The 26,666-nt window shown below is 41.4% G+C and overlaps 2 protein-coding genes and 1 long non-coding RNA gene across 3 annotated transcripts; 2 read left to right on the forward strand and 1 right to left on the reverse strand.

Annotated features, from left to right (window-relative positions):
- Positions 1-211: 211 nt before the first annotated feature.
- Positions 212-7,332, reverse strand: LOC311492035 (uncharacterized protein). Its single transcript, XM_084550158.1, has 8 exons — positions 7,069-7,332; positions 5,619-5,671; positions 5,467-5,534; positions 4,376-4,443; positions 4,122-4,287; positions 1,328-2,560; positions 1,157-1,248; positions 212-1,060 (listed from the first exon to the last, which is right to left on the reverse strand). The coding sequence occupies exons 1-8, from the start codon at positions 7,174-7,176 to the stop codon at positions 1,028-1,030; spliced, it is 1,821 nt and encodes a 606-aa protein (XP_084406284.1). The 5' UTR covers positions 7,177-7,332; the 3' UTR covers positions 212-1,027.
- A 9,193-nt stretch (positions 7,333-16,525) lies between these two features.
- On the forward strand, positions 16,526-19,108 carry LOC311491606 (arylsulfatase I-like; the record flags this gene model as incomplete). Its single annotated transcript, XM_084549578.1, has 2 exons — positions 16,526-16,946; positions 17,710-19,108. The coding sequence occupies exons 1-2, from the start codon at positions 16,633-16,635 to the stop codon at positions 19,106-19,108; spliced, it is 1,713 nt and encodes a 570-aa protein (XP_084405704.1). The 5' UTR covers positions 16,526-16,632.
- A 1,837-nt stretch (positions 19,109-20,945) lies between these two features.
- Positions 20,946-23,341, forward strand: LOC311491757. The gene is made up of 4 exons (XR_014699192.1): positions 20,946-21,419; positions 21,522-21,860; positions 22,790-22,903; positions 23,018-23,341. It is a non-coding gene; the product is annotated as an uncharacterized lncRNA (long non-coding RNA).
- Positions 23,342-26,666: the final 3,325 nt, after the last annotated feature.

Genomic DNA, 26,666 nt, shown 5'->3' on the forward strand with positions numbered 1-26,666 from the left:
TCTTTCAGCTGAGCGGCGCCATCTAGCGGCCGCACCCAGCGGCGCAATTAGCAAAAAACACATGGCTTATATAAGATAAGAAAAACCTTTATTCGTCCCACAATGGGGAAATTGCAGTTTGCAACAGCATGCAGAAATGATACAATAATAGATATATAATAATAGATATATTGCACATATTACGAGTGCTCGTTGTGGAGCCTAACAGCAGCAGGAAGGAAAGACCTTCTGCATCTTTCCTTCACACATCGAGGGTGAAGCAGTCTGTCACTGAAGCTGCTCCTCAGTCCTGTCAGGTCACCGTGCAGGGGGTGGGACTCATTGTCCAGCATGGAGGACAGTTTAGCCAGAACTCTCCTGTCACCCACCTCCCTCACTGAGTCCAAAGGGCAGCCTGAGTCCAAGGGGCAGCCCAGGACAGAGTCCTTTATCGTTACTTCCGTAACACAAGACACAGTCAATTAGTGAAACTATTGTTTAATCTCTATTAAAAGTATCATGTACAATGCATATAGTTTTACCAAACATTTAAAACTTTTGTAAAAATCACACATATTCTCCCACATACAGGGCCCTACCCCCAAATGACATGTTACACTGAATAAATATTAAGCTGGTCAAAAAGACGTTTATTTCTTGTTTTGTGCTAACTATAAGACAGATTCATTTGGTTTCACTGTGCTGATGGTTTAAAAACAGCGGAAATACCTAAGACAGCGCTTAAAGAGACGTTTCTCCGTTCAGTCATTGGCAGGGTTTCAAATATCACATCATCCAGTCCATGAAACAATCAGTCACAGAAACATGCCATTAAAATGGCAAACGTCGTATAAATCACTCAGTAAAAAAGGCAGCATTGTACATTAAACTATTGAAAAAGATAAAATATGTACCAAAATAAAAAAATGTCTGTTTCTCTTTACAGCTTTAAGTAAACCCTCTAACCATGTTGATGATTAGAAAAAGGACAGAGATGATGTGTCGTCTTCATCCTCTGGCTGTGCAGGGATGACGAGTCGAAGCGCCTTCATGACTCTTTGCTCTTTGACGATTTCTTTTTCTGTGAAGAATTGCAGCAAACATAATTGGGATGGCAGGAGTTTATAAATAATTAAAATAAAATGAAACTGGTCACAGATTACAAGATACCTGATACCTTTTTGTGGGTGGTGTCACTGGAGTCTGTGTGGAGAGTTTCATCAGGGACCGAAACAACGGGGCCGTCAGTCGTTTTTAATTTGCTTTTCTCTGAGGGAATGACAAAGAGACGTTAAAAAGAAACATCCACACTGCACCTCGGCATGATTTCAGGGGGTCAATTACTCACTTTTCTTCTTCTCTGTTGGAGGACTCGTTTCCTCCAGGATGGGTGGAGGCTGTGGCTCTGAATCAACACAATTTGTTTTCTTTTTCCTCCTCTCTTCGGTAGCCTGGTGTGGCGTTTCCTCTTCCTCTATCTGCTCTGGGTTTTCTTCACCGGGATCCTCCCTTTTCTTCTTCTTTGCTTTCTTTACTTTAACTACTTGCTCCTGATTTTCCTCACCGTTAAGAGTCTCTTTTTTCTTCTTCTTCTTTGCTTTCTTTTCTTCAGATATCTGTTCCAAATTTTCTTTGTCTTCTACAGCATTTTGTTCTGTATTTTCGTTTACCTCTTCGGATACCTGCTCCGAATTTTTCTTTTTCTTCTTCTTTACCTTCTTTTGCACAATGGTTTCCTCTGAATTTTCCGCACTGCCAGCTGTCTTTTCATTCTGCACTATGTGATCTGCGTTTTCTTTTACTTCTTCAGACAGCTCTGAAATCCCCTCCCTATGATCTGTCTTTTTCTTCTTTACTTTTTTTTCTTCAGGTGTGAGTGGTACATTTTCCTCACTATCAGTTTTGTCTTTTTTCTTCCTCTTCTTGGCTTTCTTTTCTTGTACCAGTGGCTCTGAAATGCTGTCATTATCAGCACTTGTCTTCTTATCCACCACAGCATTTGTGGTCTCATTTCTTTCTCCTTCTGTCTTGTTCCTTTCCGCCACACCTTTATCAGCAGACTCTCGCCCTGTGACTCCAGTCTCCTTCTCTTTGCTGTCTTTTTCTTTTCCGTTTTCACCTGTCTCGTGCGCATTCCCTTCCACGCTATCCTCACTCGCCTGCTTTTCCTTCTTTTTCTTCTTCTTCTTTTTCGTAGGCTCAGGCGTTGTCACGTCTGTCGTTACATCTGTTGTTTCAATTCCCCTTTTCTCTGTCTGTTTATGTTTTGCAGGGGAGTGAGTGGATGTGACTGGTTTGTCCTCTACAGCCGTGACTGTTTGCTCTTGGCTCACGGCGCCAGAGGAGGTCACCGTTGTGGTATTTTTTGACCTGCTCTTCTTCGGTGTACTCTTCTTTGTCTGCGTCTCTGTCACAGCTTTCCCTTTTTCTTTTTCATTCTGTTCAGCCGTCACGTTATTCTCTTGAACAGGAGGGTTTGTCTTTGCAGGAGGCTTGGCCCGGGGTTTTCTGACTCTCTTCTTGGGTTGGGGTATAGAGGTGTCCAGAGCATTGATGATGTCCATCTTGGCTATGTCCGCCTCTGTGGGCAGAGAAAACACAGTGAAGCCTCTGAACAAACTTGCCTAGGCAGCACAAACGCTTCAAAGAAAACATCAGTGACGCGCAGGTAAACAGCTGCTGTATGACATCGTTGTTTTCCGTGGTTGTTCATGGGTGGTGCTGTCCTGTTTGGTGGTTGTGTTTCTCCTTTTAAGTGTAAGGACTCATCTCTCCCTGGTGTTTCATCTCCAGTAATTTCCTGCATTTTCCACACCTCCTGACATTCTGTCACATTCCAACATGAAAGCACTTACTTTTCTTCTTACTGTTGCTGGAGTCCTACGATGCCCGACTATCTCAATTATTTCTGTGCCTTGTCTTTGGAAATAATGGCACATGGGCAATTTGTTCAGAGGAGCATAAAGAAAGTAGTGAATGAACAATTGTCTGAGCAGAATGACACAGTCACTTGCAAATTATAACATAATTGCCTGACCTTCATTATTCGACCTGACCACAATCATTCTGCATAAAGGACATCCGGAAAGTATTCAAAGCACTTCACTTTTTCCATGTTATGTTAAAAGCCTTATTCCAAAATGGATTAAATAATTTTTTTTCCCTCAAACTTCTACACACAACACCGCATAATGACAACGTGAAGAAATTATTTTTGAGAATTTTGGCAATTTATTAAAAAAATAAAAAATAAATAAATCACACGTACATAAGTACAGTCTTTGCCATGAAGCTCAAAACTGAGCTCAGGCGCATCCTGTAGGAACAGGAATGGGCAAAACTGCCCAAAAGATAGGCGTGCCAAGCTTGTGGCATCATATTCAAAAAGACTTGAGGCTGTAATTGCTATCAAAGGTGCATCAACAAAGTATTGAGCAAAGGCTGTGAATACTTATGTACATGTGATTTCTTAGTTTTTTATTTTTAATAAATTTCCAAAAATCTCATTTTTTCTTCACGTTGTCATTGTGGGGTGTTGTGTGTAGAATATTGAGGAAAAAAGTTAATTGAATGCATTTCGGAATAAGGCTGTAACATAACAAAATGTGGAAAAAGTGAAGCGCTGTGAATGCTTTCCGGATGCACTGCAACTATTTCCATTCACCTGTTTAAAAACAGCTGGGTGAACCTATCAGAAAGGTCATGTTTCATCACTACTTCCACATTACTGACCACCATTTCAAATATGACTACCGTTCTTTTAATAACCTCGTCACATGGCGTTCACTTCTGCTACGGTTTAATTTCACCTGAGGGGAGAGTTAGTGCTTCCAACTGTTTATTTTGAGGCTGAGCTTCTAATATGATGAGGACATACAGTATAGCCAAAGAAATGCAGCTGCTCAAGCATCAAGGATTTAATAATAAAAAAAAAAAAACAGTCAAACTCGAATAAAGGCAGCTGTATAACTTTGCAGAAAATATCTCCAGACATCACTTAGTCCCTCCATCTATCTGGACCGACAAAAAGCACTCCAACTAACTTTTTCTAGGATTCTCCTGATCCTTTTCATCTGTCCACATGAATGCCAAACAACGCACTCAGTGGCTTTTGTCTTTTGTTTTAAAACACACACCCCTACCTGTCATCTGCAGGGCCAGCTTCTTCCACTTCTCCACATCCAGACTGCTGTCAGAGTCTGAATCATCTCCACCAGTGGCTAAAACCTTGTCTGCTGTTTTGGTCCTGGGCTTTTTCACCTTGACTGCAGACTTTCCTTCACTCTTTTTCCTTTTTGCCGGAACAGACTGAAGAAAGGAAGAGAGGAAGAGAGAACCGCTTGGTAACATTTAAGAGCGGCCACGATAAAGGAATGAAGACGAAATAAAAGCTCACCTTTTTTTGTGACCCTGGCTTTTTCGCAGGTTTGTCGTTCTTCTTCTTCTTTGGTGTGGTTGGGTTGGCTGGAAAAAGTGAAAAGTGCACATGTTAATATACATTTAAATGCACCACCACACCTCAAAGATTAATGCTAGCAGCTTCATTTAGTCGGACCAGCAGGGGAAGCTGTTGCAACTGTGGTTCTGCACAGAATATACACTACCTGGCCAAAAAAAAAGTCGCCACCTGGATTTAACTAAGCAAACAGGTATGAGTGGATAATTACTGCATGGGTGATTATCTTTCAGCTGGCAGCAAGTTATTTAACCCCAAATGATGCAATGAGTAGCTTCTCGTTTCTTTAACAACCATGTCTAAAGACACATCCTGTGATCGTGGGAAAGATGTTACTCTGTTTGAGAAGGGTCAAATCATTGGCATGAATGTGTGTTGTAATCAAAGCTAAAGGCGAAATATTTTTGGTGGCGACTTTTTTTTGGCCAGGGAGTGCATAATAAGAATAATAACACTGCACACAGTATATACAAAATTATACATGGAAGGAAAAACTAGACGGCCTAAAAAGAAACAGGAGTCAAACTAGGAATGAAAAGAAAGAGAATCCCAGTTGTCATCGGGCGAGAGGCAGTCCATCGCAGGGCCACACACAGAGACAGACAACCATTCACACTCACATGCACACCTACGGCCAATTTTAGAATCACCAATTAACCTAATGAGCAGGTCTTTGGATGGTGGGAGGAAGCCGGAGTACCCGCAGAGAACCCACGCAGACACAGGGAGAACATGCAAACTCCACACAGAACCGGTGACCTTCTTGCTGTGAGGCATCAGTGCTAACCACCTCGCCACTGTGCCGCCCATCTGATGCTTTTAGTAATTGCAAAACAAAGTGATAACTGAGTCTAAGTTTACTTTATCCCTCGTGCTACCCTCTTGCATGATCTCTATCTGTCTGTCCATTCGCTTGGGGTCCCAGAGACCCCAAAGGTAGCACGAGGGTTAAAACATTCTACCAGTTAGCACAGATCAAAATTCCCTTTTCTAAACTGTGCATCTAAAGCAAATGTCAAAGAAAGATGCACCTTTAGCTGCCGTCCCTCCTTTCGATTTGGAGCGTTTGGCCGAGTCAGGCTGTGCTTTCTCTTTGTCACTTTGAGGGAATGGAAACAAGAAGTTAGTAGACACATCATTAAAGCACAGGTCAACCAGTCAAGAAGTTTAGTTTCACACTCACTTCAACCACGAACTGTAGATGTCCAGTAATGATGCCGGTGTCTTTGTCTCATCCTGCAGATAAAATAACAGGTAAAAAACATTCAGTATTTATTATAGACAACAGACCAAGCTTTTAAGTTTTACAGCACACTTTTTACATTGTCCTAGGAAGGAAAACATCAGTGAAACAATGGTGTGACACACTGCATCAGTTAATAATGATATTCAGTATACTCTGGAAACTTCTATTCGGTTTCCGTTTCACACTCACACTTACTATAAGTCTAAGTAACTGATTCTGACACTGACTATTATCCAGATAGACTGACTGGGGTAAAGGCTGCTTCAGCTGGTGCACATACTTCCGCAGTTATTTTGAGTGCTTTGTTTTTTTTCCTCCCTCCCTGAAATGTGTCACCTTGTCTGTTAGGTGTCACTGCATAGGCTGTCATTTTTAAATATAATTGTGCAAAAGGTCTGATGTGTTCTTTTCTTACACAACACAAAAAGATGCTCTGTTTACGCTTTTTATTTCCGGCCCCATGAGACCTTAAACATTCAGGCTTGACCTTATTTTAATATGAAATACCTGATTTGTATTCATTTCACTTTTAAAAATTTGAGGAAATAATAAATGTGCAAGGCCGTGAATTGAAAAGTGCTTGATCTTCTGTCAAGATCTTATGTGCTGGCCCCGTGATGGACTGGTTAGCCGTCCAGAGTGGGTGCACACCCGCCTCTCACACCCAGTGAAAGTTGCTAGGCTGCAGCTCCCCCACGACCTTTTCTAGAACAAGCGTCACGGAAAACGAATGAATGAACTGATCTCCTGTACAGTGAAATGGGTTAATGGATCGTGTCAAACGCAACATGGCTCCACATGCACGAATGCAGGAACCCCGATTGCAAGGCGAAACCTAATCTGAACCAAAGTGGCAGCGATGGTTTAGAGGTGCAGGAGGAGCCAAACCACAAAAACAGACGCAGTTCCTGAAAAATAAATAAATAAATAAATGAAGCAGCACGCCTAATACTCTTTGCAAAACCTTGCTTTCGCAGACAGGCTGCTAAGTGCTTCCGGCTGATGCATGTTTGATCAAATCTCTAATCACAAACAAAGGTGGGCATAGAGAATATTTATTCCTGTGGACTGGGTCCATGTTTTAAGTGCATATTTAAACTACGGTTGAGATCAAATACCACACGTAGCCTACTGCAATACAGCCTAAAAACAACACTTGTAAGATAATAACATTTTTAATCAATTAAGATTTTAGTGGTGATGCTCGTACATGTACACGTATGGGTTTAAATGTACTTTAGCTGACTACAATAACTTCTGTACATCATTAGACAAACTGTTGCAAACTTCACTTGATTGGTTAATCACACACTTGTCTCTGTCAGTGCATGCAGCGTTGTGTGTGTATGTGTGTGTGTGTGTGTGTGTGAGGTAGGACAGTGTTGACCTGTGGGCTGTGCCTCTGTAGCTCATCAGCAACTGACTGGAAACCATGCTCCTTCAAATGGCGGTAGATCAGCTGGAGCAGCTCGTGCTTTGATGCGTTCACAGACATGTTCGACAAACGGAAAAGAAGGCGACTAATAAACGCGCAGCGCGAACAAACGCAGTACTTTCATATCAAGACTGAGCACATGATGGACACAACTACTGTCACTGTAGCCCGCATGTTTGTTAGCACGTTGAACTTCTAACACCGGAAGTAGTTCCGCTTTCCGCCGCAATGCATCACGGGAGCTGTAGTTTTTTTCCCATCTCCTTTTTTTGTTCAATTCTTATTTTTTTAAAGTCCTTTAGTATGTGTCAACTATTTATTATTCAAGACAAACATTACCTGGCAAACTTAAACCATTGTTATTAATGAACAGTTTTTGAGAATAATCTGTTCAAGTATGTTTTTATTGTGAACATAACATAGTTTCTTACTCAAATTATTGTTGTTTTAACTGTGTTTTCACTTGCTTTCTCTAATAATAGTTTAAATATTTGCACAGCTCTCTATGGGCTATTTTTCATAAATAACATTTAATGTTGCTATTGCAGTATGCTGGTGTTACTGGAAGCTTTAACCATTATGTGCTTGTCATTACACAATACTGGCATTACAGCAAAGATTACTATACAAGGGTGGTGTAGAGGTTAGGTCAACGCAAGAAGCTTCTCGGTTTCTCTGCAGAGCTTCCCTGTTCTTACTGTGTCTAAATTTGCTGTGGATGTGCATGAGTTTAAATGGTTTCTTTCTTCTTCAGTTTGCCTGTACCTGCTCTGTGTTTTTGGTCAGTTTAGTCTCAGCTCCACATCCTGGTCCGGGAACGGAACCTGAGATGTCTGTTAATGGGGTTGATCTAATTTCATAGGGCATATTCCACAGCAGCAATCATATCTGTCTTTCTGGCAGTATGAGAGCAGCCTTGAAGATTATTCTGTATGGAGACTATTAAAGTTTCAGGTGGCTCTCGTTTCATTCTAATGTTAACATATCACAATACGATCTAAGCATGGCGATGCTTGAAACAAAGCCTACTTTTGAAATGAAAAAAAAAAATGCTAGTTTTAGTTAGGACCCATGCAAGTTGTCTGTAGAATTGGATGAATATGACTGTGTGTTAAAGTCCTGTCTTGAATGTAATATGCCATTTGCCCAGTAGTGCACAGTGGGAAGGCATCTTGTTGAACAAAATAAGAAACCCTTGGACAAGGGGTTCTGTACAAAAATGAAGAGCGGTACATTTGTGGACAGCAAAGCATTTTATAAGTATGTTCAGCTGAGACGACAGATGTTAAAAAGTGTGAAATTACCAGAGGGAATAACACTAGTTTTATCATGTGAGACTTAAAATAAACTCTGCCTTTTGTCCCTCCCAGCTACCATTTCTTTCACCCTTTCACTTGCGGCTCTTGGTTTCTTGACTCAGCTCTCGTCTTAAATCTCTTCATGTTGGAACAACATCCCGGTCCACAGATCCAGACAATCCAAAAACAATCCACTGAAATGGGCAAATCAAAAAAAATCTGCCAGGAAGGTCAGAATCCTGTCTCTCAGGTGTATTTGGATAAATGTGTGACTTTTTTTTGTTTGATTGGTCTGGGAGGAAACTGAGGGGAGTGGGCACAACAGGGTGCCAGGGAGTACATCTCAGAAAGCTGGTGGTGAGACCTTGGTTCAAACTAGAAGAGAGTATTGGGTAAGCAGTGGGTCAGCAGGAGAAAAACAGCTGAAAGGGCCCCATTCATCAGGAAAACCAGAAAAGGAAAGCAGTGTGTACTCCAACCTCAACGTCAGTGCTCAGCAGGGGTTGTACAGACTAGTCGTTTAGCCAACTTCTCTCCTGTGCCATGACGCCTTAAGCATCATGTCGAGTAGTCACTGGTCACGTGACAATAACAACACGGACACCCCCAAGAAGACCGATGAAGAGCCCAGTGAGTCATTGCAGCAAACTAGCAGCAGTTCATCAAGTGTGTAGAAATGCTTCACTTAAGATGAAGCCCATTCTACCGTGACATGAGACAGTCCTGAAATAGAACAAATGTACTACTTCAGTACACATTCATCAGAAAGACATCTGCTAACACTAGCAGAGGAATGATCCAGATCCTATCAACCGCAGTCAATAAACAACTGCACCAAACGTCCAGCAGTAACAGAGAGAAGGAGGCTGCAAATCAGCATTTTGCAAGGAATTTTTTTCGTCCTTGATGTCAGTGAATGCACCATGCGAGAGACGGAAATGATGGTAGAGCTGAGAGTTTGCAGAGCGAGAGAAGCATACTAGAAGCATCAGACTGACTGTGTTTATGGTGTTGGCGGGGGCAACGGTCGTCAGTAGCCCGTGTTCAGGCTTCAATAAACTTCAATAAACTTCAATAAACTTGAACGTCAACTTGAAGAAAAGCCTCCGTAGCTTTCTTTTGAGTGAGATGCTACAATATGCATTTAAGGCAACAATACAGATTTAATTGTTGCAAAGCATTGCTTTCTATTATGCGACTAGTCGACGTCGACTCGACTTTAACCACATAATAGTCGATTTTGAAAAATTTGAAATAGTGCAACCCCTAGGGCTCAGTGAGTCTCACCAAGCTCCATTTCACCATCCTCCACAACCCCTCTAGCCCTAAACACACACACCCTTGGTTTGGGCTAATGAGCTGGTTATGAGGCTTTCTCAGAGTGTTGATGGGACGGACCACCAAGGTTTAATGTAAGTAAAACTATTAGTACAGCTGGAAAGGCAACATTTCTTCAGCTCATTTTTACTCTAAAAATCAATATGTTGAACTGAACACTAATGTGCAAAATAGACAATTCAGAAGGTGAAGCCACTGGAGAAATGAAGCAGCGACAGAAAGGACCAAATAACTTTACATCGTCGAGCAGAAGAAAAAAAGAAGCCGAACATTTCCCTTGGCTTTGATGACATGTTGCAGTAAAATGACTGGGATATTTGTACAGGTTTCCCTCGTAAATGGCAGTCTGTTTCACAGGAAATAAATCTGCTTTACATTCCACGTGTTTAGCCGCTCACATCTGCGTTCACTCTGCAGGTAATTACCTTCAGCTCCAGCCGGTGAGATTTGTGTGTCACAACCTGTCAGCGCTGACACATTGGTTCGGTGATAAAACTGATTGAGGTGAAACACTTACACGTGTGTATTAATATTTTATGATTTTAAAAAAGTTTCACTGACTGAATCATTGATTTAAAAATAATAAAATGAAACAAAACAACAACAACAGTAACTCAATACTGGTAGTGATTCTTCATCGAGTCCCTCTCAGATGTCCTTCCAGGTGGCTTTGCAGGAGGGTCATAATGAAGTGTTGTGTCTGCTCTCACTAACCAGGTGCTGCTGCAGCTCCACAAGGCGGGGGCCAAATCAAACACACTTTCAGTCAGGGGCCGAGGCCAGCGATCGAGAGACAGCCTCAGCTGTGAGGTCCCACCCGGTGAGGCCTGGTGTGTGGAGAAATATTAGAGATCTTGCTCTTCGTGAGATCAATTTGGGGTTTCTTTTTAAACATGCACATGCTTCTGGCATTGCAGAGCTGGTGCACTTACAGTGGTTTTTGTGGCTGCTGGGGCAGAAGTGGTAACTGTAAGCAACACTGTCGCAGTCCAGACTGCCACCTACATGATTCAACTGAAAAGTGAAACAGAAGCACAGGTTGGCAGCAGATACAATGTTGACTTTTATTACATTAAAACATTTTACGTAATGTGTCTAATTTATGTGAAAGAGATTTAGAATTTGCTGTAACTTCAAATGGAGCTAAAACGTATTGAAAAACATTGGCTTTCTGATTGCTCTGCTTCTGATGCGTCTGTCCTTTGTCAAGTCCCAAATTCCTGTGTTACTGTTGATAGGTTAGTCAGCCAATAGCAATTTGGAGGTTAATTTCCATTAAAAAAACAACAACAACAACAACAACAACAATGAATACCTGTAATAATGTAGTCCAGAGGTAACACTGAAGGTGAGACAGCAGACAGTGGAAAAAGGATAGTTGTTTCACTAGTTTTCAGTTTTTTTGTATGATTATTTCCTCCGTTGTACCCACTACTCATCATCTATACATTTTTGACACTTTTGCAGAATCACATTTTCAGTGCTGCATAGTGCTCTTTGTATTTGTATGAAAAATATCAGTAACTTTACGACTTTAAGGCGTTCACACCACTGAAGACCTTAAAGAACCAAGAGAGAAAGATGAATGTCTCTGGCCCTAAAATTACTTCTAATTCAATGAACTGTCGTTGAAAGATTGATAAAAGACAAGAAAAAAAAAGAGAGCAAACTCTGAAACAAGGGAACTATTGTACACAGTAGAGGGCCAACGAGCTGGATACACTTGAAGCAAGGGAAAAGGGAACAGGAAAAAAAAAGAAAACTTCCATCCAGTCCTACTCAGATTAGAAAATTGGGGAGAGAGGGGGAGTAATGTGGAGGTTTACTGGCAGGGCTGCGTTGATTAGAAAGGGGGTAGTGTTCAACCGCGTTCGGTAACAGCACCTCTTGCTTTGGCCAAAGCCAACATCTGGAGCCGACCAACACAGAGTAGCGGCGGCGGCAGCAGAAGCAGCAGCAGCACCACCCCACAGTCTCTGCTTCCCTTTCAAGTCATTATTGCATTTCACAGCTCCTCACATGCAGGCTTGGGAGCTGTTTGGAAAGGGTCTATGAGCTGGCTAATCCAAGTCTAGAGATAAAAACAAACAAAGGTCTAATATTGGTTGCTGTTTAATTAAGCTTAATGTGGCAGCGAGAAACACAGAAACAAGAGAGGAAGGTGAAAGGTCTACCAGCCCCACAGGCTAACTTTATGAGTGAGTCTCTCTAGACTGAAGTATGAGCTGCTTCTGAAAGGAACCACACACTGATTGTGTTTAAAATATCTATGTTTAATTAAGAGCCAAGGAAAACGAGGTGTTGTTAAATTCGCAATGTACCGTGGCAATCTGTTAACGTCCCCTTGAAGAAATCAGAACACTGCGGAGGTAATGAACAACCAACAAATACACCACAGATGTTCACAGCACTGTCAAAAGCAAGCGTGACAAATTTACAGGAAATAGATTTCAAATGCACTTATCAAGGGTTATTGTACTCACCCCAAAATGTCCTGATGATGTGTAGCAATCCAACAGTGTGCAGAGAGGAAGCTTTATTTAACATACACCTTCATGACATCAGGTCATTGACTTAAAAACGGTGGATTTGGTGGACACTATCCCTTTTTGTTCCTTGCCGGCCTAATGCAGAAACAAACTCCTTGTATGTGTGCACATACATTATATACATGGCAAATAATGCTGATTTGATTTGAATTGACTGAGAATGTGAATTTCCACTCATCTACATCTAGATCTACACCTCAGTGAGTGTTTCATTAAGAAAGAGTGTATGACAAACAGCAAAGAGGCTGGACTCTAACCAGCGAGCTATCGGGTTGCCCCAGACTGACCTTCTGTAACTTACCTGACAAGACCACCTGATGTGTTGCTGAATAATTTTACCGGAATTAGACAACCTGTGGTTTACCAGAGTATTAACAATTCAACATGCTTTTTATTCTTAGCAGCAGCCCACGATAAGACAAACAAATAACTGTGAAAAATAACCTCCAGAAACCGAGCATTATGTTTGTTCAGCATTTAAGGGTCACTGAAATTCTGTTCCTGGTTCATTGTCAGGACACTCTTTCCATAAATACTGTCATTCCCTGGTTAATGGTTGAAATGTTAGTGACATTGCTTTGGCAATGTGACAGATCAAACTGTGAGCTGTGAGCTGTAAAATATCTGTGGTATCAACCTATCAACATCTCTTGAGACTTTAGAGTGTGTCCAGCATGCGTTTATGTTAATATTTGAGCACATGTGTGAGACGCGAGTGTCCGAATGTGTGCGTTGTTTGTGTTGTGGTGCTGGACGTGAGTAGAGTTGTTGTTGGCCTGGCGAGCTGCCGCAGTTACACCTCTGACCAACAGCAAACAGATGAGTCACATCTAATAAGTGAAGTTGCCCAAAGAGACTCTTTGTTTCCTCAAAACCACCCAGCTGCATTAATGACTCTCTGTCCTGCTCAATTTTCTGGCCCCTGGCTTCAATTTAACTCTCTGTTGTGAACTTCGAATGTCCGATATCAACTTCACACAGCACAACTGCACAACTTCTCTGGGTTTGCCAAGACCTTCCCATGTCTGGGCCGCTCCCTCTAGGAAAAGTACATAAATAAACATCATGGTGTAAAACTTCAGGTGCACCTCAATAATTTTTTTCCCTCACTATTTCCCGGCTTGACCTACCTTAAACTCAGAAGCTCCGCTCCAAAGATGGCTCTGCTGCTGCTGGGCAAACAAACCCCACCGCAACTTCATGCCCTTCATGCCCTTCATGCCCTTCATGGGAGGCTCATACTTCCTTTGGCTGCCCAGCGACCTCCATGCCCACCAGTCCCAATATCAACATTTGCAAGGTGTGCTGTTTTACCTTCCAGTATGTTGATGAACTTCTGACTTTTTCTTGAGTCCACGCCATGTTTCACCTCACTGAACTTTAAGTAAATTCTGAACAGTACAATGAATGTAACATGAAAATATTGGGACTTTTTTACAAGATCAGTGCAGCAACTTGTGCCTGAAACTAAATCACAATGAAAATGGCCCATAACAGGAATGCAGGAATTAAAATAAAGAGCGTAGAACTTGATAGTTTGTAGTTTCACACCTATGCAGATGGTTCGCAGCCTCCGAAGACACCCAACACAAAAACAATGTTTTGTTGTACCATACTGTAAACATTTCTGCTGTAAAGTTCAGAGTCCTATGGGGATTCACTGCCTTTTGAAATCCACCTCAAAGGGCGAGGTTGGAAGTTGTAACCTCAGCCTGATCTCAAATCATGCACACTTCCTGTGAGAAACTGTGAGGTTTCCAGAAGTGGCAAACATATTCACATTCTACAACTTTTAATTATATCTTATATCTTATACTTATACTTTATTTTAACTTATTTTTTTTTAGTCCAAGCTGTTCCGTCTTGTTTTGTTTTGTTTTGTCTTCTGTTTTTTAAGTGCCACCAAAATTTCGTTTTAGAAATACAATGACAATAAAAATCTTGAATCTTGAATCTTGAATCTAAGTAAAAGTACGGATACTTGTGTGAAAAAATACTCCGGTAAAAGTAAAAGTACTGATTCAACTCCTTTACTCAAGTAAAAGTAAGAAAGTACAGGATCTGAAATGTACTTTAATGCCATTAATGAAAAAATACATCCGTTGATAATTTTGCAAACTTATTGGGTTGTTGTTTTTTAAACTGAGAGCTAGCTAGCGTTAGCTATAAACTATCAAAACGATGTGTTCCCATAGCATTGCTAACGTTACACCCCGGTTCATTTCCTTGATCCATGCTGCTGCAAGTTTTCTCTCTCACTCTCCACTCACTCGACACCTTTCCATGGTTAACTGTCCCTCTTCTTCTTCTTCTTTTTTTCTTCTTCTTCTATTGACTTTCTGTCTTCTTCTTCTTTTTTTTTTTTTTTTAACACTTTATTTATGGTGTTTTTTCACAAAACGGACACATGTGTAGATTACCATGTGATATTTCACAATCAAAACAACAACCACAACAATTGACGCAACACCTAATAGACAAATACATACAAAGGAAAAACAAAACAAAACAAACAAACCCAAAAAAATAAATAAATAAATAAATAAAACATAAGGGGTGCATCACTGTATAAGTACAATAGGTAAGTAGGATAGAGCAACAACAGTCTAAACATGAGGTATATGTTCACAGTTCCAGACCAGGTAAGGTATTCACATATTGTATAAAAGGGTCCCACGTTTTATAAAATTTGTGAACAGAGCCATTGAGAGTACATCTAATCTTCTCTAGCTTCATATTTAGCATGACGTCTCTAATCCATTGACTGCTTGTTGGAGGAATTGAATCCTTCCATTTAAAAAGAATGGCACGTCTAGCTAATAAGGAGAGAAAGGCAATGACCCTTTGCAGGTGTGCTGGGAGAGTGGACCCATCTGAACACGATGCAATACCAAAAATGGCAGTTGTTGGAGAGGGCTCAATATCACTATTGTCTGTCTTCTTCTTCTATTGACTTTCTGTCTCTAGTCTGATGCTCTAGTCATGTCCGATCATGTCACGTCTTTTACGTCATGTCATCCCTGGAGGTTGAAAAAGTAACAAGCCAGTTTTTACCAACGTACGGAGTAGAAAGTACAGATATTTGTGTACAAATGTAGGCAGTAAAAGTAAAAACTCGTCAGAAAAAGAAACACTCAAGAAAAGTACGGCTACCTGAAAAAGTACAGTGACAAAGTATTTGTACTGCGTTACTTTCCACCTCTGGAGGTTTCCCACTAAGTGGCTTGTTATAGTACGAAGCAACATGTAACAAAAGGTGCATGCCACATTGAAAGCAGTAAGGAGGGAGGAGGAGGTTTCCAATGTCTTTTACATGAATTTAATTCTGATTGGTTTCTATCTTCCTTTATCTGTCCATTTCTCCCCAGATCTTCCCTGATTCCCAATCAAAATGAATCTGCAGCATGATGAAGGCCCACTGGCCTGTATGCTGCGGAGAAATACCTCCACTCAAGAGCTGAGGCTGAAACTGTGCAGCCCTGCTGCTTTCTGTTGACCCGTTGGATGATTTGTAAAGTGCTTCTTTGACGCCTTGCAGGAGATGTTATCAGAACCTGGGAAGTCTGCTCTGACTCTCTCCTCAGGTCTCCACTGCTCATAAAACAGCGCAAATAATAAGAGAGTGTTTGTGAGCGCTGTGGAGTGGAGTGGGGAACAGTGTCCGCGATTGTGTCTGTTGGGCCCCACTGCCGCCCAAAGACACACACATGCACACACACTGTATTTTCTCTGTAGACCTCCGCCAGTCACAGCTAAACCAAGTCAGATGTGAATTTGTTTTTGCTTTCTATTAATTATTAAACTTGTAGTTCATTGAAATCAAATGACCATGAAGAGGCATAAATTAGGCTTTGATGTTTCAGCTGCTCTCATGTTTAAAGTAAAACGTGAGTTTGCAACAGACGTGCAGTTATCAGATCTATAATGCTGCAGAGTAATTGTCAGATTTAGCAAAAGTATCACTAACATGAGATGTAAACTCTCCATTAACACCTGGATGTAGTAGAAATACTTCTCTGTGTGTGTTTTGGGGGTGGGTGGAGGGGGCTGATGTTATTTCAGCGAGCAAGCAAGGCAAAATGGGCGGGGTTAATGAGACCACTAGGGAAAGGGAAATGCTTTCAAAGGAGGCTGAAACAGTTTGGAGAGTCAGTGAGGATGGAGGTGTAGCTCTTCTTTCCATAGGATTTCTTAGCTGGCATTCAAGCTGTCAAGGGTCAGTTGCGACATCTGATGAGATTTTATTTTACTCTGCACCTCACTGCACAATGATTTTGTGACAGTATACTAAATACTTTAGCAGGTCTGAGTGATTTCAATTGTCAAGAACCATGGCAACAACAGCTCTGACCGGTTTCTCCATGATGAGCCTGCTCAGCCTCGGGTACCTCACCTGGGATTTCATGAGCCCTAACCAGTTGGAGAACGAGCCTGACCAAACCTTTATTAACAGGTCTCCTGTCCCTCAGCCTCCTCACATCATTTTCATCTTGACAGACGACCAGGGCTTCAACGACATCGGCTATCATAGCTCTGACATAAAGACACCGGTGCTGGATAAACTGGCTGCGGATGGAGTGAAGCTGGAGAATTACTACGTCCAGCCCATCTGCACCCCATCCCGAAGTCAACTCATCACTGGCAGGTAAAATGTGTTTCCTCAGACCTTTGTCACTTTTTGCTCCTTTAATCATTTGAATAGGGACTTTCTGCATATAGACACAAATATCTGCAGAATTTTGCAATGTTTTTCCTGCAAATGTCTGAATAATGAATTTATTTGACTGGATGCATTTCACAATGTGATACGATATTTGTTCTTGTTGTAACATTTGAATGAATGGGAAAGCGGTGATGAAGCAAAACTACACATGAATGGATTTAAGTATGGATGGATATGGATTTTTGTTCTTTATGTCTCAAAAAATAAATGTAAAAACTATAGATTATTAGATTTACAACTTGGTATATGTTTATGACATACAATCAAAGCATTGAACCATGTATTTTATGTACAAAACTGTAAAAAGGGATTAATGTTTTCTATTTCTTTGAAATTTTCAAACCTATAGTATAAATCTGAACTTAAGTTTCGATTATTATATTTCTGATCACATAATTCGAACAGACACCCTGTGGCTTCAGTATCCTTACTGTTATATCCAGTATTGCCTGTGTTTTAAATGACCTCATGAGATAAATGTTACAAAAACGTATTGTTGAATTGTAAAATCTTACATCAGGTCTCAAAAAAGAAAACAAAAACCTTCTCAGCTCTGTCTGAGGAAGGAGGTGGGTGACAGTCTTTCTCCATCCTCTGTAATCGTTTAACCTCTTCTCCACTTTTAGTTTTGTTATCTGTTAGATCTGTTTCATCTTGACTATGTCCTTAATTACTAATTCTGCAGGTACCAAATTCATACTGGTCTCCAGCACTCCATCATCCGGCCACGCCAGCCCAACTGCCTGCCCTTTGACCAGGTCACCCTCCCTCAGAGGCTGCAGGAGCTCGGCTACTCCACCCACATGGTAGGCAAGTGGCACCTGGGCTTCTACAAGAAGGAGTGTTTGCCCACTCGTCGTGGGTTTGACACATATTTTGGTTCCCTAACCGGCAGTGTGAACTACTACACCTATGATTCCTGTGATGGCCCTGGCCTGTGTGGCTTTGACCTCCATGAGGGGGAATCAGTCGCCTGGGGTCAGAGGGGCAAATACTCTACCCACTTGTACACACAGAGGGTGCGCAAGATCCTTGCAACCCATGATCCTCAGTCACAGCCACTGTTCATCTACCTCTCCTTCCAAGCTGTTCACACACCCCTACAGTCTCCGCGGGAGTACATCTACCCGTACCGTGGGCTGGGAAATGTAGCCCGCAGGAAGTACGCGGCCATGGTCTCCACTGTCGACGAGGCGGTTCGCAACATAACATACGCTCTACGCAAGTATGGATACTATCAGAACAGTGTCATCATCTTCTCTACTGACAACGGTGGACAGCCCTTGTCTGGCGGCAGTAACTGGCCTCTCAGAGGACGCAAAGGCACCTACTGGGAAGGTGGCATCCGGGGTTTGGGGTTCGTCCACAGCCCTCTGTTGCGGAAGAAGAGGAGAGTGAGTAAAGCACTAGTGCACATCACTGACTGGTACCCTACACTGGTGGGATTAGCAGGAGGCAATGCGTCCCTGACAGAAGGCCTTGATGGGTATAATGTTTGGGAAACCATTAGTGAAGGGAAGGAGTCCCCCAGATTGGAGATCCTCCACAACATTGACCCTCTGTACAACCATGCACGCAGTGGCTCCCTGCAGAAAGGATATGGGATTTGGAATACAGCTATTCAGGCCTCCATACGAGCTGGAGACTGGAAACTCCTGACAGGAGACCCTGGTTATGGAGAGTGGATCCCGCCACAGATGCTTCCAGGTTTCCCTGGCAGCTGGTGGAACCTGGAGCGCCACACTCAACCTCGCAAATCAGTGTGGCTTTTCAACATCTCCGGGGACCCCTACGAGCGTTTTGACCTTTCTGAGCAGAGACCAGATGTTGTGAAAGAGCTGCTGGCCAGACTGGTTTACTACAACCGCACTTCAGTGCCAGTAAGATACCCATCAGAGGACCCACGGGCTGAACCCCACCTCAATGGAGGTGCCTGGGTCCCCTGGGTGGGAGATGAGGAGGAGGACAGGTGGGATAGTGTTTACCAGAAAAAGAACATGGATTGGAAGAAGAAGCTCAAGCTGTCCAAAAGCAGGTCATTTTTTAGGAGACTCAACACTAGGATCATGTCCAACAGAATATAGAAAGGACGTGAATCAACAATAGTTGTGTTTGTTTGAACATTTGAAGTCATTTCTGCAAGCTCAAGCTGAACGTACAGAGCTGTTGTTGTAGGTGTATGTTCAGTCTCTGAACTGATTATTCATTTTTTGGCATCTATTTGAATAAACAAATGTGTCCCTAAACTAAATAGTAGAAATTCAGAAGATGAGACAAGTATGTAAGCAAATGTTTTTTAATCATACAAGGAGACTGTGCCCTTTATAAGATGGGGTCGTTTTAGAAAATATGTGCATTGGATGAGGATGACAAGATGATACTGAGAATCATTTGTAACTTTGATTAATATAAATGGCTACCTCTCTTTCGATGTGACATTATTAGCAAGACTTATTTCTTCCATTCAAACTCATTCTCGACTTCCCCTATTTGTGGATTTACACATTTTTACGAAAGAGGAATAATAGAATTGTGCGGTTGTACAACCCTGACTTTGTTTCTTTTTTTTGTCTTTTACTCGTGGTTGAAAAACCTCAATGCTGAGCAAGAGCTTGAGAATCAAAATGAACTTATGGGTATTTGCTTAAGGCAAAGCACATTTAGACTGACAAGTATCCCAGCTATAAGAGAAATTATAACAGTAAATACATCTAACAGAAGAAATCCCAGACTTTATAGACAACACTGAATTCATTCAATACAAAAGGATGATCAAGGCTGTCCCACATTTTCAACGGTGCTTCCTTCATTCTTTCAAACGCTTTTTTGGACCACTTGTTTTTTGATGTTTTGCTAACGCTATTTAGCTATGGTTGTGTTTCCCGGACACCTGATGTTTACCTCAATGGCTTGCACACTCCTCTAAATCTGGTTGAAAATTCGTTGCGATCGAGCCTTTTCTGGCCTGGTTTTATTCCGAATAGCATTATTTTGATTATTACTGAAATGCTAGTGCCCAGGTGGGTCTAAATGTAGCATTAGGTGACATGGAGAGTGTTCGGGATTGGCAGAAAAACATGGCGGTTCCTAAACAATGACCAACAAGTAGTTCAAACAAGTGTTGTTTGTGTTGGATGTCTGAATATGTGGGTTTGTTGTGGTCTTCTTTTTCAATTGAATGAATCTAGTGTTGTCAGTTATGAAGTAATTCTTCTTCTATTGTTCTATTTCTGGCAGATTCACACCACAGCAGGCAGAATCACTTTGTGCATGTCAAAATAGTTGCATTCTGATTAGAGATGCACCGGATCCTGATTTTTAGGATCCTGCCGGATACCGGATCCACTGCTTAAGATCCTGCCGGATCCGGAACCGGATCCGGATCCTACTCCGATCATCAGCTTGTACATTATAATGCAGTAAAACAGCGGAGATGTTGAGTACACTTTAACGTTTTTACCTCGAGACAAACTTTGACAGCAAAGCGTGCATATCGCATGACTTGAATCTCCCTCTACCAGTTTAAAGTACTGCCACACAGCACTTTTTCGGCTCCCTGCTTCCATTTCCGACGAGGACTGCTAACACAATGTAGTGGATGGCTTCTCTAAACATTAACCGCGTAATCACGTTCTTCCGGGTCCGGATCCGGTTGCCACGCTAGGTATCCGGCAGTAACCGGACCCCATAAAAACGCCATTATCCGGCCGGATCCGGATCCGGAACCTGGATCCGGTGCATCTCTAATTCTGATATATTTTTTGGGGTATGTAAAAGCATATATCATTTTATTTAACGTTTATGTAAACAGGAACTCAGAGTCAGCAAGTGTGGCTGAAGAAATATTGTGCATGTGAAGGAAGCAAGTGAGATGCACAGCAGAACAGTTCATTAACCACAGGTAAGGGCCCGAGCTGCCCATGGTGTGTGTACATGCAATAATTGTAATTCTCACTTCAGTTTTTTGGGCAGGGTAAGAAGAAGTACACAAAACAGAAATAAAAGCTACCTTGACATGTTTTACTGTGTGGTAACCATAACAAAGTATCACCCCAGTAATGTAATGTGTCTAGATTCAGTTTCACTGATTTCAACAGAGAAGGAAAACAGGACGTTTAGTCATATATATTTCTACACCTCGTTTTACCGCTGTACGCAGCAGAGATCAGTGCTCACTTGACTTCCTGATTTTCTACACATGCGGTACCTAGACAGCCACACATTTACTTTTTCCTGAGCACTGTGTGCGCTGAAGAAACAGTAAATGTTTCCTGTTTCCTGAGCACTGTGTGTGCTGAGGTTCATGGCAGATTTATACCGCGGTTCAGATCATACCAAGACAGAGGAGTATGGACCAATTTCTCATTCTTGTGATATTAATGGGAGGAACTCAAGGTAAGCTCCTCATCATGAATGCACCAAAATGTAACATTTTGCAAAGCCATTAATAGATAATTTCAGTTTATCCCTGTGTTTATTTTAACATATCTATCCCAGCTTTCACTCCAGAGACTAAATGCAATATTACCGGGAACACATGTCCATGCTCTGTTACACTCGGAGGATCTGTGTACATCCAAGTGATGAACAATGCTAGCGGGCGTCGGATGGAGTGTAAGAAGGAGCTTCCCAGTGGGCCTGTGAAAGTGTTCGTTCTGAAGAGAGAGAAGGTGACTATAGAGGATAACTTCAAAAACAGAACGTCGTTTATCACCAACAACGGGACATTCAAGATCACAAATGTGGAGCAGACGGATTCAGGTCAATACAGCATAGAGGTCTTTGATCAGGATGGAGTCAGTAAGGAGAAATTTAAATTCAGCCTGGAGGTTAAAGGCAAGTATTAAGTTTTAAGATCATGTAACATCATCTTCTGACTTACTCCTGTTCTTTTATTTATCTGTCATGATAAAGTCAACCAGAAACATAATCATCATGTGGGAGAGAAAATACAAATCCACCAGTTGTGTTATGTAGAAGATTAAAAGAGAGGACATTCAAAGACATCAGAGTTGTTCAACTTTTTCATATTGTGACAAAGAACTGTGTGGTATGAACATTTTTCACAGTAATACAAGTTCCTGCTCTTGACACAGATGCGTCGCGTTTCTTCAAAAAATGACTTCTTCAGATACACACTTCCTCACCACGTTGACACTCGTTGTTATCTTTATCAGTGCACAGACACTAGAAAATAGGGATCTACATAAAAATGATAGAAATACAACTTACACAGTGCGTTACACAGAAACAACAATTATTGCAAAAAAAAATGCATGTAACCGTCACTATGCATGCGAAGTAGAGGTGTTAGGCGGGGTTCAACCACAGGAACTGGCTGTGGTTTAACTGCAGGTTTTGGTGTTTGTTGTCTTTGGTATTTTTCTCTCTCTCTCTCTCTCTCTCTCTCTCTCTCTCCCTCCCTCTTGCTCTCTCTCCCTCTTTCTCTTTTTGTTTTTACTTGATAGTATGCTAGACAGGGATGCTGCTGCTACTACAGGAGTCGATGCAATGCTTTATGATAAAGCATAACTTTGTTTATTGTCTAATTGCAGCTAAGAGAAAAAATGCAGGGTGTGTCAGTTTTTCTAATTGTTGCCTCAAACTCACACATATGTCATGACAAAAGTAGATCTTCTATGCTGCAAAGACAGTTACAGGAATTTTCAGAAGGACTGCTTTCGCTCTGAACCACCGATTGAGGTTGACTAATAGCAAGAATTACTCTTGAATACTGTCCTTATAATTATCATCGTCGTTTCTAGTTTCAGAAAGCAGTTTTCCTTTCCTGATCCCTGTCTGTGCTGCACTGGCTGCTCTGCTGATAGTGGTGTCAGTTTGCTTTGTGTGCAGGGAAGTGAGACGTCCTAAGAAGTGAGGTAATACTTTACGTGCCTGAATAAAAATAAGGTCAATAAATAAACATCATTTTGCTAAGTGACATCATTTGTTTGTGAACATGTTTTTTTTTTTAATTCTGTGTCTTTGTGCAGACTCAGGACTGTGAGTGTTCAGCATGGATTTTTGGACTTTAATGAACCCATGTGAAGGCCATTATGCTTCATGAAAAGACCAACAGCAAACCGGACTTTTAGCAAACGTGGGAAACTGGAAAAGACTGTGGAGATTTCATTTTGTGCTTTGAATTAAATATATTTGGATTGTGCATCTGAAACCTGTGTCATTAGATGTAATAATTATTGAGCTTTTAAGATTTTATTGTGTTTTTCATAAATAGGGTATGCTGTAAATTGAATACATACACATGCATATGATTCATGAATGTGCTTGAGTAAATATAATGTATTTCTATGCTGGAGCATAAACTTAATCAATTTAAAACTAAACGTAAATCTCATTGTGTTTTATTAATATATTATTTATTATTCTCTTCTGTTATTCAGATGTCTCATCTTCTACACACATTATACTTTAAATGACACAACAGCCATAACATTATGACATAAACTGTTGATGATGGCACCTGTGAGTGGGTGGGATATAATAGGCAGCAAGTGAACTTTGTGTCCTCAACTTTGAGGTGTTACAATGAACAAATGGAAGGATTTGAGCGACTCTGATGTGGGCCCGGACGGCTGGATGACTGCATCAGAGCATCTTCTCCACTGTTTCCAGTCTGCGGTGTGAAGTACTCATCAAATCGGTCCAAGGTAGGAAAGCCAATGAATCGGCAACAACTTCATGGATGTGCTGAAAGAGGGCTGGCCCTTGTGCTTTCAATCAAACAGACGAGCGACTATAGCTGAAAACTGCTGAAAAAGGTTACACTGGTTTTGATTGGAAGGTTTCACAACACACAGTGCATCCCAGTTTGTTGCACGTGGTGAAGTGTAGACCAGTAATGGTGCTCATGGGAGCCTTGTCCACTGCTGAAAACACCTGCAATGGGCACATAAGCATCACAGGGCGATGGAAGATGACCTGATGAATCTTGTTTTCTATTTGGTGGTAGCTTACCTGGAGAACACCTGGTACCAGGATGCAATATGGGAAGAAGGCAGTTTGATGCTTTAGACTAAATTCTACTAGGAGACCTTGGGTCCTGCCATCTCTATGGATGTTACCTTGACACGGGCACACACCCAATAATTGTTTGAGACCATGTACACCCTTTAATTAAAATAGTCTCTTGATGGTAAAAGGTGGAGCAACACAATATTAGGCAGGCGGGTATAATGCCACTGATGATCTTGTATATCTATTAATTTAAATTTGGATGTGGTAAGACTGGCAGCCTGTCACCGAGAGGAACAGAGATGGTCTAGGTGTGAAAAGCTACATAAATAGGTGCCCGCTTTGTAAGCAGATTGTTTCACTTCCCTTGTGAGCTGGATGACGATATTTCCTTGTATAGTATGGTGAAACCTGACAGTGACTTCTGCAAACATCACAAACTTCTGTTAAAATACTTGTGAAAATTACCTTTTTGGTCATACGCCACTTTCATGTAAGATCATTGGCTGTTAACATTAAATTACTCAAAATTAGAAAATACTTGTAATAACTGAGCCCTTCCCTTTGTGACTAGAATAACTTGTATTTATACTGCCCACAATATGAGTGAGGAGCTCATGCCTCCGTAGTCTTGTTGTGAAGAAAATATTTTAGATTTTAGAGTCACAATGAGGTGTGTGTGGAGTAAAGTGTCTGTGATATGACTCAGATAAAGTGGCTTCATGCGCGCATGCTGGTTTGATAGTTTACTGCAGTCATATGGCACAACATATCAGTGAGACAATTAGTCTGAAAACTCACATTACAATGTGCCTGTGCATGTCGAATATTTCTGTAGACGAGGACATCAAGAAAATGACATGTTTTTGGGTTTAAATATTCTTAATGTAATGTTACTGACCACTAGTTTCTGTCTCAGCTGAACTGTCATCACCACATCCGGAGTTCTAACCCTCTTATCTGAAGCTGATCACTAACAACATCTGAGTGTTAAACACTAAACATGTACTGTTTGTTTGCTTCTGGCAAATATAGAGGAGCCTCTCTAAAAGTGTAATCTGCCCTCGACAAAAGGTGAACAGGAAGGAAAAAATGGCTGCAGGCTATTGGTGACGCTGTGCTAGGAGTCTCTTATTGCACACGTGCAGCCGAATATAGTCGCTGAGTACTCTTTGACATTATCTTTTGTGTTGCTCATATAATCACCCATCAATCTATTAACTATCATATCATTATCCAAGTCTTCTATGAAGGAAATGCTTCACAAGACCAAATACAGTGAATTTACAAGGTCACTCACTTATAATTATTAATGACGCGACCGAGGACAGAAGCCGCCAGATGGATTCTGAAGTGTATAGGGACGTACTGTCTACTCAAGTTCAGTGGAATGACGCAAAGTTGATTGGATGGTGCCTCACTGTACAATCAAGCAATGACCCACAACATACTATGAAAACAACCTGGGAGGTTTTGAAGGTGAATAAGCGGAATATTATGCAATTACAGAGTCTGTTACCTGATCTGAACCCAACTCAAATAGGCATCTCACATGCTGGACACAAAACTAAAGGAACTGAGACCCATGAAACAAAAAGCAACTGAAGACAGTGGCAGTAAAGGCCTTGGCAAAGCATCACAAAGGAGGAACCACTGGTGCAATGACTGCGTAAAGTCACTGTTCCTCCAGTTTGAATGTGTATACTGTCTAAAGTAACTGTTCAATCCTGAATTTCTTTCTCATTGTGAGTAGTTTTAGTGCTGAATGAGCAAGTCCCCTTTGTAATCCACGTTATAAACATTAGCCTACTTTGCCTCTAAAGAAATCTGTTGGACATCATGTTAAAAACATGCCAAATAAACAAGACATTACACTTGAAAAACGCTGGATTCTGTACCTGATATAAAGTGATTGCCACACAAGCCAAATCCGTTTCTTGAGGGATACCACCGCTCAGCTCTTGTGAATGCTTCTTGAGCGTTTTATTGCAGTGATCCACATCTACCATCTTGCGGTATCTTTGGGAATCCTTTAAAACGATTTTCCCTTTGCTTGTCCCCGACTATTCTGACATCCTGGGAAACAAGAGCTGTCGACCATTTTTGGATGCAACTGGTACAATGACAAGTTAGTTGCTTGCAGTTGTCAACCGAGTAGTAATTAGCAAAGTGCGCTTTCCTGCCAATATGGCGGTGTTGTGATTGTTGGTGGAGGGTGACGTCAGCTACCTGAGCTCTATTAGTTGCTTCACTTCACACTTTATAACGCACCACGTTTAATTGTCGGTAACGGCGTTGTAACGATGGAAACAGTAATTAGTTAGGTTACCCGTTAGTGAAAAAAATAATGCTGTTAGTAACGCCGCTAATTTTAATGCCGTTATTCCCATCACTGGTAATGTTTATGTTTGAATCTATGGTAAAAGGCCAGAAAGTGGAAAGATGCTAACTCTAGCTAATTCTATCTCAACTACTGAATCTAAAAACAGGAGGAACTGAAACATGGTTCTACATTATGATTTATTTGAAGACTTATTCAAATGAACATCCGTTACATTTCGAGGCCTGGCAAAATGACTCCACACAATGCTGATTAAGCTTTTAGTCCGACTCAAAATGAGGAATCCTTCCCTCTCTTCCATCATGTAGGAAGGCTCAGCTGATGTC

This window comes from Chelon labrosus (assembly GCF_963514085.1).
Source record: "Chelon labrosus genome assembly, chromosome: 8".
NCBI lineage: Eukaryota > Metazoa > Chordata > Actinopteri > Mugiliformes > Mugilidae > Chelon > Chelon labrosus.